This window comes from Taudactylus pleione, unplaced genomic scaffold (genome assembly GCF_031769625.1).
Source record: "Taudactylus pleione unplaced genomic scaffold, aTauple2 ptg000172l, whole genome shotgun sequence".
NCBI classification, from domain to species: Eukaryota; Metazoa; Chordata; class Amphibia; order Anura; family Myobatrachidae; genus Taudactylus; species Taudactylus pleione.
In genome coordinates this window covers 9754014-9773449 of record NW_028284574.1, presented here as the reverse complement: position 1 = coordinate 9773449, position 19436 = coordinate 9754014, and the positions used below count along the sequence as shown (strand labels likewise).

Sequence of the window (19436 nt, the reverse complement as noted above, 5' to 3'; positions counted from 1 at the left end):
AAACACATTGATTTCATCTGCAGTCCAGCCTATGTCAAGAAAAAGGATAAATAAATTCTGTTTGTTCTCCAAGATACATTAACTTTTTCATATTCCTTATACTAAAGAAGAATTCTGTCAGGAACATATGTGAAAAAGCATTTTGAACTTGTGTGTAAATTGTGGAAAAAGACAATTTGTACTCTAATTAATTATTTATATTTTGATCCTTCCACAAGGCAAGAGCACAAGAAACATTTGGAATTCCAATTGAGGAGGTGGGAGAACAAAGGCAAATGGGTGGCAACATATTAACACTGGAACATTTGTGAAGGAAAAGTTGTAAGGTTATTTGGTGAAGAAGCAGAAAGAGAGAGACTGATAGAAGAGGTTAGTGGTGTTACAGGAGTTTCTCAAAATGGGGCAACACCTCAGCGACGAGTCCAACCGGGTGGAAATTGATGTGGCAGAGCTCCAGGAATGGTACAAAAAGTTCGTGGTAGAATGTCCCAGTGGGACCCTTTTTATGCATGAATTTAAGCGTTTTTTTGGTGTAGCAGACAATCAAGAAGCAGCAGACTACGTGGAACATATGTTCAGAGCCTTTGATAAAAATGGGGTGAGCCTTCTATTTATTAATATTTTCTGAAACATAATAATATAAATGGTAATTTATCTGATCTGCTAGAGAATTTAAAATATTTATTTGTAAGTTAATAATGGAGTGAACAGTAGATATCAGCTATTGCTATATAAAAGACAAATGAGTGAGATACTGTCCAAGCATGTAGGAAAAAAATGGTTTGGTCTTTAATCTGAGGTTTTGATCCCTCCTGGGAACTCTACCAAGGAAAAGGATGAAGAAAATGATAAAGATACCAGTAGGGATTAAAACATTGTATTAAAGAGCACCTTTTTGTTTATATACAGTACATGTTTACAGGGAGAACTAGAAGACCAGTATCTAATTAAACTGACTAAATAAAGCTGACTATTAGACATGTGCCAGAGACCCTAGTTCTTATCCCTTACAGATGCCCATATATGCACCATGAATGTATGTATATACCAAATGCCTGCCTCAGGTGTGTTGTACGGTTTTCAGACAACTGGCGAAGACCAAACAGTTGCTTTGATATTCGCATCTAAGTTTACAATTTACATTCACATTTCCAAAATTAGTCTGTACCAGGGCCCGATTAAGGTCTGTGGCGGCCCCTGTGCAACAAACTTGTGGGGGCCCCTATCAATAAAATTATCGAAGTGATATATCGCCGATGTTTTCAAAAAGTATAATGTACTGTGTATGTGTATATATATATATATATATATATATATATATATATATATATATTAGGTGTGAGCAGGTTCGGATTTCTGAAATCCGAACCCCCACGATCCGAGGCCGATCCGAGTCAGGCTCGACTTTTCCCGCCTGACTCGGATCTGAAATCGAGGCAAAACGTCATCATCCCGCCTTCCGGGTCTCGCGGGTTTTGGATCCTATATAAGGTACCCGCGTAGGCGCCATTTTCTCACTCGGCTGTGGACAGTGAAGAGGGAGGGTGGGAGTTAGGGCTGGCTGGGCTGTGTAGTGTAGTGTAGTGTAGTTCAGAGTAGTGTTGTGCTGTGCTGTGCTGCGCTGTGCTGCTGTTGTCCACTACTTCAAAGTCCATAGGGGCTGGCTGTGTTGTGCTGTGCTGCTGTTGTTAATAGGGGCTGTGTCCACTACTTCAAAGTCCATAGGGGCTGGCTGGACTGTGTTGTGCAGTCAGTTCTCCATAGGGGCTGTGTCCACTCCAAAGTCCTGTGCAGTGTCCCAGTCCTAAAGGGGTGCTGTAGTGTTGTCCAGGGGGTGCTCTGTCCATCAGGGGTGCTCCCCCCAAGTGCTAAAAAAATAATAGTAAAAAAAGTAGTGCCAAGCGTGCGCCTGTGTCATAAGTAAAGGGCCGGCTGGCTTGACCGTTAAAGGGTGCTGTAACCCCCAAAGTACACTCCAGTCCAAACCAAAAAACAAAATATTTTTTCTGTGTTTGTGAATTGTGTGCGCAGTAGCCGCACCTGCATCAACAAAGTAGTGCCAAGCGTGCGCCTGTGTCATAAGTAAAGGGCCGGCTGGCTTGACCGTTAAAGGGTGCTGTAACCCCCAAAGTACACTCCAGTCCAAACCAAATAACAAAAATTATTTTCTGTGTTTGTGAATTGTGTGCGCAGTAGCCGCACGTGCATCAACAAAGGAGCAGCGCCAAGCGTGCGCCTGTGTCCCATAAGTAAAGAGCCGGCTGGCTCATTTCTTAAAGGGTGGTGTAACCCACAAAGTGCACTACTCTCCAGCAAAAATAAAAAAATATTTTCTGTGTTTAGCCGCACGTATATATCAAATCGATATAACATAAATGGAGGACCAAACTTTCTCCGATAAAAATAAAATAGAGAAAGATCAAGAACCACTTCCTCCTAGTGCTGAAGCTGCTTCCACTAGTCATGACATAGACGATAACATGCCATCAACGTCATCTGCCAAGGCCGATGCCCAATGTCATAGTAGAGGGCACATACAATCCCAAATGACAAAGTTCAGGAAAATGACCTTGAAAAAAACATTTAAATCATCTGAAGAGAAACGTAAACTTGCCAATATGCCATTTACGACACGGAATGGCAAGGAACGGCTAAGGTCGATCCCTAGTATGTTCATGACTAGTGGTTCAGCTTCACATGACGATGGAAGCCCTCCTCCCACTAAAAAAATCAAAAGAGTTAAGCTGGCAAAAGCACAGCGAAGAACTGTGCTTTCTAAGAAGATATCACAAATCCCCAACGAGAGTCCAAGTGTGGTGGTGGTTGCGATGCCTGACCTTCCCAGCACTGGATGGGAAGAGGTGGCTCTTTCCACCATTTGCACACCCCCTGCAAGTGCTGAAAGGAGCACCCACAGTTCACTTGCTGAAATGCAAATTGAAGATGTCACTGTTGAAGTACAACAGGATGAGGATACTGGTGTAGCTGGCGCTGAGGAGGAAGTTGGCGAGGAGGATTCTGATGGTGATGTGGTTTGTTTAAATCAGGCTCCGGGGGAGACAGTTGTCCGTGGGATGAAAAAGCCCATCACGGTCATGCCTGGGCAGAAGACCAAACATTCCACCTCTTTGGTCTGGCAATATTTCTATCCAAATCCGGACAACAACTGTCTTGCCATATGTACCATATGTAAACGTGGAATAAGTAGGGGTAGGGACGTTAACCACCTAGGAACATCCTCCCTTATACGGCACCTGCAGCGCGTTCATAATAAGTTACTGTCAAGTTCAGAAACTTTGGCTAAGACCGTAAGCAGTCCAGGGACACCTAAATCCTGTTGTATCCAAGCGCCTGCAAACCACACCGTCAACTCCCTCCTCGTCAATTTCCTCCTTAGTCAGGATCGGAAGTAGTCCTGCAGGCCATGTCACTGGCATGACTGACTCTCCTATCCGGGATTCCTCCGGAGGATCCTGCATTGCTACGCCTCCTGCTGCCGCTGCTGCTGTTGCTGCTGCTGGGAGTCGTTCATCATCCCAGAGAGGAAGTAGGAACACCACTACTTTTACTAAACAATTGACCCTCCAACAGTCCTTTAAGTACGACAGCAGTCATCCTGAAGCAAAACGTATAACTGAGGCCTTGACTGCTATGTTGGTGTTAGACATGCGTCTGGTATCCGCCATTAGTGCAGTGGGATTTAGACAATTGATGGAGGTAGTGTGTCCCCGGTTCCAAATCCCATCTAGATTCCACTTCACTAGGCAGGCGATACAGAGACTGTACTGAAACGTCAACAAAAGTGTCCTCAGTGTCCTGAAAAATGCCGTTGTACCCAATGTCCACTTAACCACGGACATGTGGACAAGTGGAACAGGGCAGACTAAGGACTATATGACTCTGACAGCCCACTGGGTAGATGTATCACCTTACGCAGCAGCGTCACCAGTAGCAGCATCTCAGAAACGCCAGCTCGTTCCAAGGCAGGCTACGCTGTGTATCACCGGTTTCAGTAAGAGGCACACCGCCGACAACCTCTTAGAGAAACTGAGGGAAATCATCGCCCAGTGTCTTACCCCACTTAGACTCTCCTGGGGATTTGTGATATCTGACAACGCCACCAATATTGTGCGGGCATTACATCTGGGCAAATTCCAGCACGTCCCCTGTTTTGCTCACACAATAAACTTGGTGGTGCAGAATTTTTTGAAAAGCGACAGGGACGTGCAGGAGACGCTTTGGGTGGCCCGAAAAATTTCTGGCCACTTTCGCCATTCAGCGACTGCGTGCCAAAGACTGGAGCGCCAGCAAACACTCTTGAACCTGCCCCGCCATCATCTGAAGCAAGAGGTTGTGACGCGGTGGAACTCAACCCTCTATATGCTTCAGAGGATGGAGGAGCAGCAAAAGGCCATTCAAGCCTATACATCCACCTATGACATAGGCAAAGGAAGGGGTATGCACCTGACTCAAGCACAGTGGACAATGATTTCCGTATTGTGCAAGGTTCTCCAGCCTTTCGAACTTGCCACACGTGAAGTCAGTTCAGACACTGCCAGCTTGCGTCAGGTCATTCCCCTCATCAGGCTTTTGCAGAAGCACCTGGAGAAGCTGAAGGAGGAGCTAAGACAGAGCGATTCCGCTCGGCATGTGGGACTTGTGGATGAAGCCCTTCTTTTGCTTTGCCAGGATTCCGGGGTGGTCAATCTGTTGAAATCAGACCACTACATTTTGGCCACCGTGCTCGATCCTAGGTTTAAAGCCTATGTGGTGTCTCTCTTTCCGGCCGACACAAGCCTGCAGAGGTGCAAAGACCTGCTGGTGAAAACACTGTCAGCTGAAGCGGAACGTGACACGTCAACAGCTCCTTCTTCATTTTCTCCCGCAACTGGGGCTGCCAGGAAAAAACTTAGGTATCCTAAGCAACCCGCTGGCGGTGATGCAGGGCAGGCAGGACCAAGTTTGGACATCTGGTCCGGACTGAAGGACCTGGCAACAATTTCTGACATGTCTACTGTCACTGCATATGATACTGTCACCATTGACAGAATGGTGGAGGATTACATCGGTGACAGCATCCAAGTAGGCATGTCAGACAGTCCGTACCTGTACTGGCAGGAAAAAGAGGCAATTTGGAGGCCCCTGTACAAACTGGCTCTATTTTACCTGAGTTGCCCCCCTCCAGTGTGTACTCCGAAAGAGTGTTTAGTGCAGCCGGGAACCTTGTCAGTGAAAGGCGTAGGAGGTTGCTTCCACAAAATGTGGAGAAGATGATGTTCATAAAAATGAATTATCAACTCTTCCAGGGAGACCAGCCTCCAGAACATACAGAGTGACCTGTGGTGGTGGATTCCAGCGGGGACGAGTTAATACTTTGTGAGGATGAGGATGTACACAACACTGAAGAGGGTGAGGAATTGGTGGATGAGGATGAGGACGACATCTTGCCTCCGTAGAGCCAGTTTGTGCAGGGACAGATTAATTGCCAGCTTGTTTTGTGGGGGCCCAAACGAACCAATCATTTCAGCCACAGTCGTGTGGCAGACCCTGGCGCTGAAATGATTGGTTTGTTAAAGTGTGCATGTCCGGTTTATACAACATAAGGGTGGGTGGGAGGGCCCAAGGACAATTCCATCTTGCACCTCTTTTTTTTCTTTGAATTATGTACTGTTTGGGGCCTAGTTTTTCAAACTGCCATCCTGTCTGCCACTGCAGTGTCACTCCTAGATGGGCCACGTGTTTGTGCCGCCCACTCGTGTCGCTTAGCATAGTCATCCATCTACCTCGGTGCAACCTTTTGGACATAAAAACACTATTGTGAGGTGTGAGGTATTCAGAATAGACTGGAAATGAGTGGAAATTAAGGTTTTTGAGGTTAATAATAGCATAGGAGCAGAAAAATCAACACATTCTGTGATTTTAGCTGTTTTTATGCTTTTTTAAAAAAAAATACAGATCCAAAACCCAGAACCCAAAACACCGAAGGGTGGTTTTGGCAAAACCAATCCAGATCCAAAACACGAAGAAAGATCCAGATCCAAAACCAAAACACAAAACACGAAAAGTGGCCGGTGCACACCCCTAATATATATATATGCACTCACACATATATAAGTAACAGGACCCAGCACTCTCTGTATCAAAACATGCTCCGGTGCCCTTCCCAATAATATACACAAGACCAGGGCAAATACACACACGTACATACAGTATATATATATATATATATATATATATACATACAAGCGCACAGGCTCTCTGCTCTTCTGCTCCACAGCCGGGTGACATGCTGAGGCTGAGTAAAATGACACCTTGGAGTCCCACTCAGCTGCTCTGCTTCACACTGTCACACACTGCAGGCAGCCTGGGCTCTGGTCCGACCAGCCACAGTCTCGCAAGATTTGGCATCATAATCTCGCAAGACTGTAACTGCAGGGAAGCTCCTCGGCTGATGAAAGGAAACAGCTGAGCTGCAGAGGAGTACCGAAGTGGAGACAGCTAAATGCTGTACTGCAGTTTTCAGTAGATGTAGGGGACATAGGCAGGGGACAGTGTGTGGGGGCCCCCTATGTGTGGGAGCCCCGGGACAACCGCCCCTGTCGCCCTGCCTATACTCCGACCCTGGTCTGTACTGTACTATTATATATATACTGTATATATATATATATATATATTTATATATACACACAGTATATATATATAAAACTCATTGTAGGCTCTACTTAGCAATATGACCTACAACCAACAGTACATTCATTTTTGCTTTTCGCAGCTATACATACTCAGGTAATGCTGGCATTAATCAATACTTACCTGTTCGGCGACATTCCGTGGTATCTCTCTTCTGAACAGTGGCCCTGATTCAGAGCCGGTCGCTCTTTCAGAAACCTTGCTCTGAATCAGGGCGGCATTATTTTTTTATGTGACCACCCACAGCTTTTGCGAGCGGCCAGGTGATGGTGGTAGGCAAGCCCCAGAGCCGGAAACTCACTACTGAGGCCGCCCCCAAACGACAGGCGTTCCTTCGGGAACGCCTCCGTTTGGCCAGCCACCCCCCCTGCCCGCCTGAAAAACGGGGCGAGCTGTCAATCAAAATTAACAGCCGCCCAGTTTTGGTGCGAGACCTGTAGCGACAGAGCGCCCGTCGCTGGCCGGGTCTCGTGCATGCACAGTGGGGGACCATCGACCCGCTTGCGAGCGCTGTGCGCTCGCGAGCGGGTATGAATCAGGCCCAGTGTGCCTGATTCTGAGTTGGTAATAAAGTAAGATAGAGCAAGTAATACCCCTTTTCCATCAAAATCCCAGATCTGACACAGAAATCTCCAGTAAAGTGCTAATTACCACTGCAGATCACAGTCCCCATTATTATCAATGGAGACTACGATCTGACCTCTATGTACTAAACTCCAAAAAGCAGAGCTTTTCGGAGTTAAGCACCGGTAGTTTACACCTGTGAAACTACTGATGTGTAAACTACTAGATGGTGTTAACTACTGTTTGTCTATGGGGTCTCCAGGGGAACAAGAGAGATCTTCTTCGATCTCTCCCCGCAGCCCCCGGCCGCCCCTGGAAGCTGACGCTGTGCGTATGCGCAGTGTCAGCTTCCCCCGGGGAAGTCTTTCACTTCTGTGAAAGACTTCTCCTAAATATACTTCACGGGGACAGTGGTTACCACAACCGCTGTCCCTGCGAGTTCCCGTTAGTACATAGCTGGATATTTTTATTAAAAATGAAAATATCCCTGGCTAGTTGGAACGTTAATAATCGCAGCAGTACTGCGGTTATTAATACATAGACCCCTTAGACATCATTTTGTCGGGCAATGGTAGATATAGGGTACACAAGCTGAAACAAATCCATCACAAAACAGCTTTTGCGTTATGCTGCACATGCCTATTAACTATTAAGTAGCATTGCCTGGGCTGAATTTCAGTAGAGAATGGAATTTGCTCTTAGTTGTTTTATATCTTACAATAAAATGTTGGTCGTTGTCATAATATTGTAATTACGCTTGTAAATATTGCTCTAGATATAGGTACCACTGATTTCCTTGATGTTGGTGAATGGTGCAAATTTTTTTTTTGTTTGTTTACAGTATTTTGAAATAGTCTTTTGCACTTAAGCTATAATACCACCAGAAATATCCCAGTACAACTTTACGTTTATATGCTTTTTCCTCATTCATTCTCATGTTTCTTCTCTGTCAGTTTTATTTAATAAATTGTTATTTGTTATGTTCCTGTCTACTGTAATGGCCTCATATATGGACCTGGAAAACAATAGATCTGCGGATCCTTGTATTCTGTATTTGGAACAGCCCCCAGGAACATCACCCTGTGCTCACATTTGTGGGACTAGGAATCTGAGTGCTGGTTGGTCTAGAGGGTAATGTTGTGGAAAGAGTATATCTATTACTTAAAAGTCCTGTCACTCAAAATCTGTCATTTTATGTTACAGTATATTTTCCCAATACTTCAACAAGCAAGAATATTTTTGCAACAAAGTGTTATGGTCAAATTATTATTATTTTTTTTGTACTTTCTAGAGATAACTGCAAACTATACATATGGTTACTTTCTTTCTGTGCTCCAAGAGATCTGGGAGATCCATGTGGGAGGGTCAGGGGGCACGGTACCATGAATTGTGTCAGCATGGCCATGCTAATATATTTCACAGTGAAACACGTCATTATGTCTTTGCCCTGCCTATTTCACTGGAGAAGTGGGTGTGAGGTGGTCTTCTCTCCCAGAAGCCAGGAGAACCCCCCCTCTTTTGGGATTCTCGCGGAATTTCAGGAAGAGGTGACAAGTATATTACATTTAGATAAAAAACAACTGAATCAGTTCAATAGACAGTTTGACAACCGTTAGACATAAAACTGTATCTATTATGCTTTGGGGTTATGTGGCAGCCACTGGCACAAAAAGTATATCGGTGGACAGAAGGATGGATATACAGTATATAAATAGCAACCATTCCTATAGGGTAATGACCAATACTTAGTGAAGAAATTGAAGCTGGAAGATGTTGATTCCCTCCCGAATGTTGCAACATCAGGTCTGTATTGGTTGTTACAGCAGATATTCGAGATTTTTACTGTGTTATGGATAAGATTAATTGGTCAGAAATGTAAATCTGAGAAAAAAAAATGTGGAAACTATTGTGCATATGTATAGAATTTTGCATTTGGCTGATTGAACACTATGAATACTTATAACATGTATTTGTGTGGTGACATTCGTGTGAGTGTGGTGAAAGTCTGCAGCAATGGTAACTTGGCATTGATGCACCATTCAGGTGAGCGGTGTATACTTGCTTTGAAAAGCAGTAAACAGACGAGACCTTCTCCATAGCCCACTCAGTGATATTTGCTCTATCCGTTTCGGATCTTACAATTTTTTTCTGTGCAGCGGAAATACATGCTGCTTTACTTCCATTTCTGAAATTGGACCATAAGCACTCACTGCTGAACCACACATGTCAGTTAGGACCTATGGCCAGAGGAGTAGCATGGAACCATGGCGCCTGGAGTAAGTGCATATCATAGTGCCCCCTCCCTGTACTGAACTGTGATAGTGGGGTATGGCCAGCCTGCGGGGGAATACTGAAGTGAAGAGAAAAACAGCAAACAGTGGCAGTATCACGCTGGGCTTTGAGGTCCCATTGGGGGAATGGCATGCTTTGGTGATACACTATCTGACAGTAAGGAGTAGCTGCTTTGGCACTGCTTTATTTATGTATAGCTCCTAAGATCTGACTTTTATCTCCTTTGAATCAGTTATTAGTCAATAGAGAAGATTGTATTATATATTCTGATCATTTAACTTAAACTGAGAGAAAACATGTACTACAGTGAGATTCCACAGGGTGCACAGCTTATTACTGCAATTACTGCCCCAAGCAGCTATCACTGGAGTGGGGACACCTATGGGAAGCTCCCTTCTCGGCTATGTTCCTACTTAGCAAATATACATTGCACCTACAGTCAGGTCCATAAATATTGGGACATTGACAGAATTTTCAGATTTTGGCCTCTATTCACCACCACAATGGTTTTGAAATGAAACAAACAAGATGTGCTTTACCTGCAGACTTTCAGATTTAATTTGAGGGTAATTGCTTCCAAATCAGGTGAACGGTGTAGGAATTACAACAGTTTCAATATGTGCCTCCCACTTTTTAAGGGGCCAAAAGTAATGGGACTATCAACTCAAAACCTATTTCATGGACAGGTGTGGGCTATTCCCTCGTTATTTCATTATCAACTAAGCAGGTAAAAGGTCTGGAGTTGATTCTAGGTGTGACACTTGCATTTGGAATTAGTTGCTGTCAACTCTCAATATGAGATCCAAAGAGCTGTCACTATCAGTGAAGCAAGCCATCATTAGGCTGAAAAATCAAAACAAACCCTTCAGAGAGATAGCAAAAACATTAGGTGTGGCCAAATCAACTGTTTGGAACATTCTTAAAAAGAAAGAACGCACCGGAGAGCTCAGCAACACCAAAAGACCCGGAAGACCACGGAAAACAACTGTGGTGGATGACAAAATAATTATTTCCCTGGTGAATAAAAACCCCTTCACAACAGTTGGCCAAATCAAGAACACTCTCCAGGAGGTAGATGTATATGTGTCAAAGTCAACAATCAAGAGAAGACTTCACAAGGGTGAAAATAGAGGGTTCACCACAAGATGCAAACCATTGGTGAGCCACAAAAACAGGAAGACCAGATTAGAGTTTGCCAAACAACATCTAAAAAATCCATTACAGTTCTGGAACAACATCCTATTGACAGGTGAGACAAAGATCAACTTGTACCAGAGTGATGGGAAGAGAAGAAAAGGAAAGGAACTGCTCATGATCCAAAACATACCACCTCATCAGTGAAGCATGGTGGTGGTAGTGTCATGGTGTGGGCATGTATGGCTGCCAATGGAACTGGTTCCCTTGTATTTATTGATGATGTCACTGCTGACAAAAGCAGCAGAATGTGTTTCGGGCAATATTATATGCTCATATTCAGTCAAATGCTTCAGAACTCATTGGACGGCGCTTCACAGTGCAGATGGACAATGACCCGAAGCATACTGCAAAAGCAACCAAAGAGTTTTTTAAGGCTAAAAAGTGGAATGTTATTCAATGGCCAAGTCAATCCCCTGACCTGAATCCAATTGAGCATGCATTTCACTTGATGAAGACAAAACTGAAGGGAAATGCCCCAAGAACAAGCAGGAACTGAAGACATTTGCAGTAGAGGCCTGGCAGAGCATCACCAGGGATGAAACCCAGCGTCTGGTGATGTCTATGCATTCCAGACTTCAGGCTGTAATTGCCTGCAAAGGATTTGCAACAAAGTATTACAAAGTGAAAGTTAGATTTCGGATTGTTAAGTTTGTCCCATTACTTTTGGCCCCTTAAAAAGTGGGAGGCACATATAGAAACCGTTGTAATTCCTACACCGTTCACCTGATTTGGATGTAATTACCCTCAAATTAAATCTGAAAGTCTGCAGTTAAAGCACATCATGTTTGTTTCATTTCAAAACCATTGTAGTGGTGAATGGAGGACAAAATATGAAAATGCTGTCAATGTCCCAATACTTATGGACCTGACTGTATATTAATGTGAGTACTACTAATCATGTTCTGTCTACCACCATTATTATTATTTCAAGTCTCCTAATAATATTTGAAAAAATCTGTAACTTATTTGGATATAGAGCAAACTAACCGAGATAAAACTAAGAGGTGGCCTTCATACTATGTAGCGCCCCATGAATTCCGGAGCTCTGGATGGCGCCCTCTGTCCATTTTGGCGCCCGGAGCTCCACTGGAACCACCATCGCTACTCCCCTGTCTATGGCTACACGTTTATTGAAAATGTATGGGAAAAAAAGCTTTCAATTAGGGCTAAAATGTTATTTTGAAATAAATCTGCATAAAACTGTAAAATGCTTATAAGACTACCTGCTGATATACACATTAACATTAAGGGGAGTATTTATCAAAGACTGGAGAGAGATAAAATTGTGAGAGATAAAGCACTAACCAATCAGCTTCTAACTTACATTTTACAAGCTGTGTTTGAAAAATTACAGGTAGGAGATGATTGGTTAATACTTTTTCTCTCACAATTTTTTCTCTCATCAAGCTTTGATACGTAGATTCCTTAATCTGAATGTTTTAGGCTGCCATCTTGTGGAATAAAGGCCACAAAGCATGCACATGTTGGCCATTTGTTGTATGGCGCATTGATAAATGAATGTTGCTTTTTATTTACTGTATGTAGAGAGTTGTAATGTAATTCTATTTTGCAAGACAATACAGTAATAAACCTGCATCTATGGGTGCCACAAACGTATGTCTTTCAGTGCATAAAATAATATTTTTGAGTAATTTTATTCACCCCTGATCTGTTAATAAACGCTAATACTGTTTACATAATGCAAAATAAAAATATAACAACAGTAGACCCATATGTAAGGGAGGGTTGTAAAAATTTGTTACATTTAAAACACATGATATAACATTTTGTAAAAAAAGGAAAGTGTACAGGAAACCTGCCACATATTTGCTAATATTTATTTCCTGAGACGCTTCAATTCACATTAAGCTGAATTATAACGCCAATCAGTGAATGAACTCATTTGCAGATCTGGCACCCACAACTGCTGCATGTAGGTAATAAGTGGTTGTGCAGAGACTATTATTCCCCTGTGCCCCCTGTACCCTGTGGAAAAGGGTATGCAGTCAGGATGTCGACGGTCAAAATGCCGACTGCCCGCTTCCCGACTGTCAAATCCCAGCAGGGTACTAATGACAGGCGTCGAAATGCTGACGCCTGTCATTAGACCTACTCCAGGAGCTTGATGCCTGGCATACCAAATGAAGGTAAGCCGGACGCTGGGCTCGGACAACGGTGGGGGGGAGGGTTAGGTTTCAGGGCTCCCGGGGGGACTTAGGGTTAGGCACACCCCCGGGAGGGTTAGGGTAGGGGAAGGGAGGGATAGCGTTAGGCACCCCCGGAGGAAGGTTAGGGTTACGCCCCCCCCGAGAGTCTTAGGTTTAGGGTGGGGGGAAGCGAGTTTAGGCACTTACAGGGGGGATAGGGTTAGGCACCCCTAAAGGAGGGTTAGGATTGGGGGGGGAGGGTTAGCAATAGTTAGAATACTTGCCATCGGGATTTTCAGGGCTGCCGGTCTTCCGCTGTTGGGATTTGAACCGTCGGACATAGGTCCGGCGGTCATTTATACCGATCCCGTGGAAAAGGACTATGGAATTAACTTCTCTAGTGCAGTGTGGCTTATAAGAAAACAAAACAGGTCCATGTTCATCCATCTGTCGGAGATACATTGTACAAAATGTCATAAATGATGAACCTCCTACATTTTTAGTAGGGGTGTGCACCGGCCACTTTTCGTGTTTTGGTTTTGGATCTGGATCTTTCTTCGTGTTTTGGATCTGGATTGGTTTTGCCAAAACCACCCTTCCGTGTTTTGGGTTCTGGGTTTTGTGTTTTGGATCTGTATTTTTTTGAAAAAAAGCATAAAAACAGCTAAAATCACAGAATTTGTAGGTTTTTCTGCTCCTATGCTTTTATTAACCTCAATAACCTTAATTTCCACTCATTTCCAGTCTATTCTGAACACCTCACACCTCACAATAGTGTTTTTATGTCCAAAAGGTTGCACCGAGGTAGCTGGATGACTATGCTAAGCGACACGAGTGGGCGGCACAAACACGTGACCCATCTAGGCGTGATACTGCAGTGGCAGACAGGATGGCAGTTTGAAAAATTAGGCCCTAAACTGTACATAATGCAAATAAAAAAAAGAGGTGCAAGATGGAATTGTCCTTGGGCCCTCCCACCCACCCTTATGTTGTATAAACAGGACATGCACACTTTGACAAACCAATCATTTCAGCACCAGGGTCTGCCACACAACTGTGGCTGAAATGATTGGTTCATTTGGGCCCCCACAAAACAAGCTGGCAATTAATCTGTCCCTGCACAAACTGGTTCTACGGAGGCAAGATGTCATCCTCATCCACCGATTCCTCACCCTCTTCAGTGTGTACATCCTCATCCTCACAAAGTATTAACTCGTCCCCACTTGAATCCACCACCACAGGTCCCTCTGTACGTTCTGGAGGCTGGTCTCCCTGGAAGAGCTGATATTTCATTTTGATGAACATCATCTTCTCCACATTCTGTGGAAGCAACCTCCTACGCCTTTCGCTGACAAGGTTCCCGGCTGAACTAAACACTCTTTCGGAGTACACACTGGAGGGGGGGCAACTCAGGTAAAATAGAGCCAGTTTGTACAGGGGCCTCCAAATTGCCTCTTTTTCCTGCCAGTACAGGTATGGACTGTCTGACATGCCTACTTGGATGCTGTCACCGATGTAATCCTCCACCATTCTGTCAATGGTGACAGTATCATATGCAGTGACAGTAGACATGTCAGAAATTGTTTCTAGAATGGGGGAGAAAAGGGAAATTTGGGAAAAAGGATTCTGCACAAGAGAAAAAGTAGAATAGAAATATAGATAACCAACTATAGATACAAATTACTGGATAAAAACCTCCTGTTGAATTGAGATTGTTGGTGGTGCTCCCAAAAGTCAATTATTATAAACAGAAAAAATGTCCCTACACAGGCAGGTTAAGTGGACTCTTTTACTGGGACACTCTTGAATAGTAGTTTGAAATGATATGATGAATAATTGATAAAATAACAATTTTAATTCACTCGTTAAAATATTGGTGCTAACAGCACTGGAAATACTGAATACCAAGACAAGACAAAAAGACGAACATAAACATATAACATATAATATAATAAATCCTGCCTGAAGTATCCAATCAATATTCTTATCGCAGGGAAAAAAGGTTAGGGTGAAAATATAGCCTATCTCTTTGAAGAGATGGTGAAGGCTGGCAGCCGCAGACAAGATAAGTGTGGAAAAACAATAAACACAAAGCAGGTATCCCTTACCAATGGTGACCACACATATCCCTGTTGTTTAACAATAAGCTTAGGTAGGAATGTAATCACATAATAAATCCACTTATTTCTAAATGATGGATAATGGTGCCTCTGTGTCTAAATATCATAAACCACAGTCAGATATTTATCAGGCTACTAATTGAGGCCTAGCATGCAGTCTGCAATCAGTGTAAAATGATTCTAGGCTTGGCACAAATGGATAACAGCTTTAAAGATCATCATTTGCTAGGTTTGTAAAGTACACATATTATACAAGTCTCAACCATTAACATTGAGATCACATTTATGCATGTCATCAGTGTAAATAATAAACACAAAGCAGGTATCTCTTACCCCTCTGTGTCTAATTGTCACAAAACACAGTTTAGGTGTTAGACAGGCTCCCTGTTAAAGCCTAGCATGCAATCTACAGTCAGTGTAAGAATGGTGCACCAGGTCCTTCAGTCCGGACCAGATGTCCAAACTTGGTCCTGCCTGCCCTGCATCACCGCCAGCGGGTTGCTTAGGATAGCTAAGTTTTTTCCTGGCAGCCCCAGTTGCGGGAGAAAATGAAGGAGCTGTTGACGTGTCACGTTCCGCTTCAGCTGACAGTGTGTTCACCAGCAGGTCTTTGCACCTCTGCAGGCTTGTGTCGGCCGGAAAGAGAGACACCACATAGGCTTTAAACCTAGGATCGAGCATGGTGGCCAAAATGTAGTGGTCTGATTTCAACAGATTGACCACCCCGGAATCCTGGCAAAGCGAATGAAGGGCTTCATCCACAAGTCCCACATGCCGAGCCGAATCGCTCCATCTTAGCTCCTCCTTCACTTTCTCCAGCTGCTTCTGCAAAAGCCTGATGAGGGGAATGACCTGACTCAAGCTGGCAGTGTCTGAACTGACTTCACGTGTGGCAAGTTCGAAGGGCTGGAGAACCTTGCACAACACGGAAATCATTCTGCACTGCGCTTGAGTCAGGTGCATACCCCCTCCTTTGCCTATGTCATAGGTGGATGTATAGGCTTGAATGGCCTTTTGCAGCTCCTCCATCCTCTGAAGCATATAGAGGGTTGAGTTCCACCGCGTCACAACCTCTTGCTTCAGGTGATGGCGGGGCAGGTTCAAGAGTGTTTGCTGGTGCTCCAGTCTTTGGCACGCAGTCGCAGAATGGCGAAAGTGGCCAGAAATTTTTCGGGCCACCCAAAGCGTCTCCTGCACGCCCCTGTCGCTTTTCAGAAAATTCTGCACAACCAAGTTTATTGTGTGAGCAAAACATGGGACGTGCTGGAATTTGCCCAGATGTAATGCCCGCACAATATTGGTGGCGTTGTCAGATATCACAAATCCCCAGGAGAGTCTAAGTGGGGTAAGCCACTGTGCGATGATTTCCCTCAGTTTCTCTAAGAGGTTGTCAGCGGTGTGCCTCTTACTGAAACCGGTGATACACAGCGTAGCCTGCCTTGGAACGAGCTTGCGTTTCTGGTGATGCTGCTGTAGTTGCTGCGTAAGGCGATACAACTACCCAGTGGGTTGTCACAGTCATATAATCCTTAGTCTGCCCTGTTCCACTTGTCCACATGTCCGTGGTTAAGTGTACATTGGGTACAACCGCATTTAATGGCGGATACCGGACACACGTCTAACACCAACATAGCAGTCAAGGCCTCAGTTATATGTTTTGCTTCAGGATGACTGCTGTCGTACTTCATCCTCCTCGCTAAGGACTGTTGGAGGATCAATTGTTTAGTAAAAGTAGTGGTGTTCCTACTTCCTCTCTGGGATGATGAACAACTCCCAGCAGCAGAAACAGCAGCAGCGGCAGCAGGAGGCGTAGCAATGCAGGATCCTCCGGAGGAATCCCGGATAGGAGAGTCAGTCATGCCAGTGACATGGCCTGCAGGACTATTTCCGATCCTGACTAAGGAAGAAATTGATGAGGAGGGAGTTGACGGTGTGGTTTGCAGGCGCTTGGATACAACAGGACAACGGGATTTAGGTGTCCCTGGACTGCTTACGGTCTTAGCCAAAGTTTCTGAACTTGACAGTAACTTATTATGAACGCGCTGCAGGTGCCGTATAAGGGAGGATGTTCCTAGGTGGTTAACGTCCCTACCCCTACTTATTCCACCTTTACATAAGGTACATATGGCAAGACAGTTGTTGTCCGGATTTGGATAGAAATATTGCCAGACCAAAGAGGTGGAATGTTTGGTCTTCTGCCCAGGAATGACCATGATGGGCTTTTTCATCCCATGGACAACAACTGTCTCCCCCGGAGCCTGATTTAAACAAACCACATCACCATCAGAATCCTCCTCGCCAACTTCCTCCTCAGCGCCAGCTACACCAGTATCCTCATCCTGTTGTACTTCAACAGTGACATCTTCAATTTGCATATCAGCAAGTGGACTGTGGGTGCTCCTTTCAGCACTTGCAGGGGGCGTGCAAATGGTGGAAAGAGCCACCTCTTCCCGTCCAGTGCTGGGAAGGTCAGGCATCGCAACCGCCACCACACTTGGACTCTCCTTGGGGATTTGTGATATCTTCTTAGAACGCACAGTTCTTCGCTGTGCTTTTGCCAGCTTAACTTGTTTGATTTTTTTAGTGGGAGGAGGGCTTCCATCGTCATGTGAAGCTGAACCACTAGTCATGAACATACTAGGGATCGACCTTAGCCGTTCCTTGCCACTCCGTGTCATAAATGGCATATTGGCAAGTTTACGTTTCTCTTCAGATGATTTAAATGTTTTTTTTAAGGTCATTTTCCTGAACTTTGTCATTTGGGATTGTATGTGGCTTCTACTATGACATTGGGCATCGGCCTTGGCAGACGACGTTGATGGCATGTTATCGTCTATGTCATGACTAGTGGCAGCAGCTTCAGCACTAAGAGGAAGTGGTTCTTGATCTTTCTCTATTTTATTTTTATCAGAGAAAGTTTGGTCCTCCATTTATGTTATATCGATTTGATATATACGTGTGGCTAAGGCGCACACAAACACAGAAAATATTTTTTTATTTTTGCTGGAGAGTAGTGCACTTTGTGGGTTACACCACCCTTTAAGAAATGAGCCAGCCGGCTCTTTACTTATGGGACACAGGCGCACGCTTGGCGCTGCTCCTTTGTTGATGCACGTGCGGCTACTGCGCACACAATTCACAAACACAGAAAATATTTTTTTATTTGGTTTGGAGTGTACTTTGGGGGTTACAGCACCCTTTAATTGTCAAGCCAGCCGGCCCTTTACTTATGACACAGGCGCACGCTTGGCACTACTTTGTTGATGCACGTGCGGCTACTGCGCACACAATTCACAAACACAGGAAAAAATTTTTTTTTTTGGGTTTGGAGTGTACTTTGGGGGTTACAGCACCCTTTAACGGTCAAGCCAGCCGGCCCTTTACTTATGACACAGGCGCACGCTTGGCAATACTTTGTTGATGCACGTGCGGCTACTGCGCACACAATTCACAAACACAGAAAAAAATTTTTGTTATTTGGTTTGGACTGGAGTGTACTTTGGGGGTTACAGCACCCTTTAACGGTTAAGCCAGCCGGCCCTTTACTTATGACACAGGCGCACGCTTGGCACTAGTTTGTTGATGCACGTGCGGCTACTGCGCACACAATTCACAAACACAGAAAAAATATTTTGTTATTTGGTTTGGAGTGTACTTTGGGGGTTACAGCACCCTTTAACGGTCAAGCCAGCCGGCCCTTTACTTATGACACAGACGCACGCTTGGCACTACTTTGTTGATGCACGTGCGGCTACTGCGCACACAATTCACAAACACAGAAAATATTATTTTTTTTTGGTTTGGACTGGAGTGTACTTTGGGGGTTACAACACCCTTTAACGGTCAAGCCAGCCGGCCCTTTACTTATGACACAGGTGCACGCTTGGCACTACTTTGTTGATGCACGTGCGGCTACTGCGCACACAATTCACAAACACAGAAAAAATATTATTTTTTTAGCACTTGGGGGGAGCACCCCTGATGGACAGAGCACCCCCTGGACAACACTACAGCACACCTTTAGGACTGGGACAGTGCACAGGATTTTGGAGTGGACACAGCCCCTATGGAGAACTGACTGCACAACACAGTCCAGCCAGCCCCTATGGACTTTGAAGTAGTGGACACAGCCCCTATTAACAACAGCAGCACAGCACAACACAGCCAGCCCCTATGGTCTTTGAAGTAGTGGACACAGCCCCTATGGACAACAGCAGCACAGCGCAGCACAGCACAGCACAGCACAACACTACTCTGCACTACACTACACTACACAGCCCAGCCAGCCCTAACTCCCACCCTCCCTCTTCACTGTCCACAGCCGAGTGAGAAAATGGCGCCGACGCGGGTACCTTATATAGGATCCAAAACCCGCGAGACCCGGAAGGCGGGATGATGACGTTTTGCCTCGATTTCAGATCCGAGT

At 44.7% G+C, this 19436-nt stretch overlaps 1 protein-coding gene across 1 annotated transcript in view; it reads left to right on the top strand.

Moving 5' to 3' along the window:
- Positions 1-340: 340 nt before the first annotated feature.
- GUCA1B (guanylate cyclase activator 1B) overlaps positions 341-19436 on the top strand; it is a 69930-nt gene continuing 50834 nt past the window's right edge. Inside the window, exon 1 of the mRNA XM_088475459.1 lies at positions 341-598. Coding sequence (XP_088331585.1) covers positions 398-598 — 201 coding nt within the window. The 5' untranslated portion in view covers positions 341-397. The remainder of the gene's footprint in view (positions 599-19436) is intronic.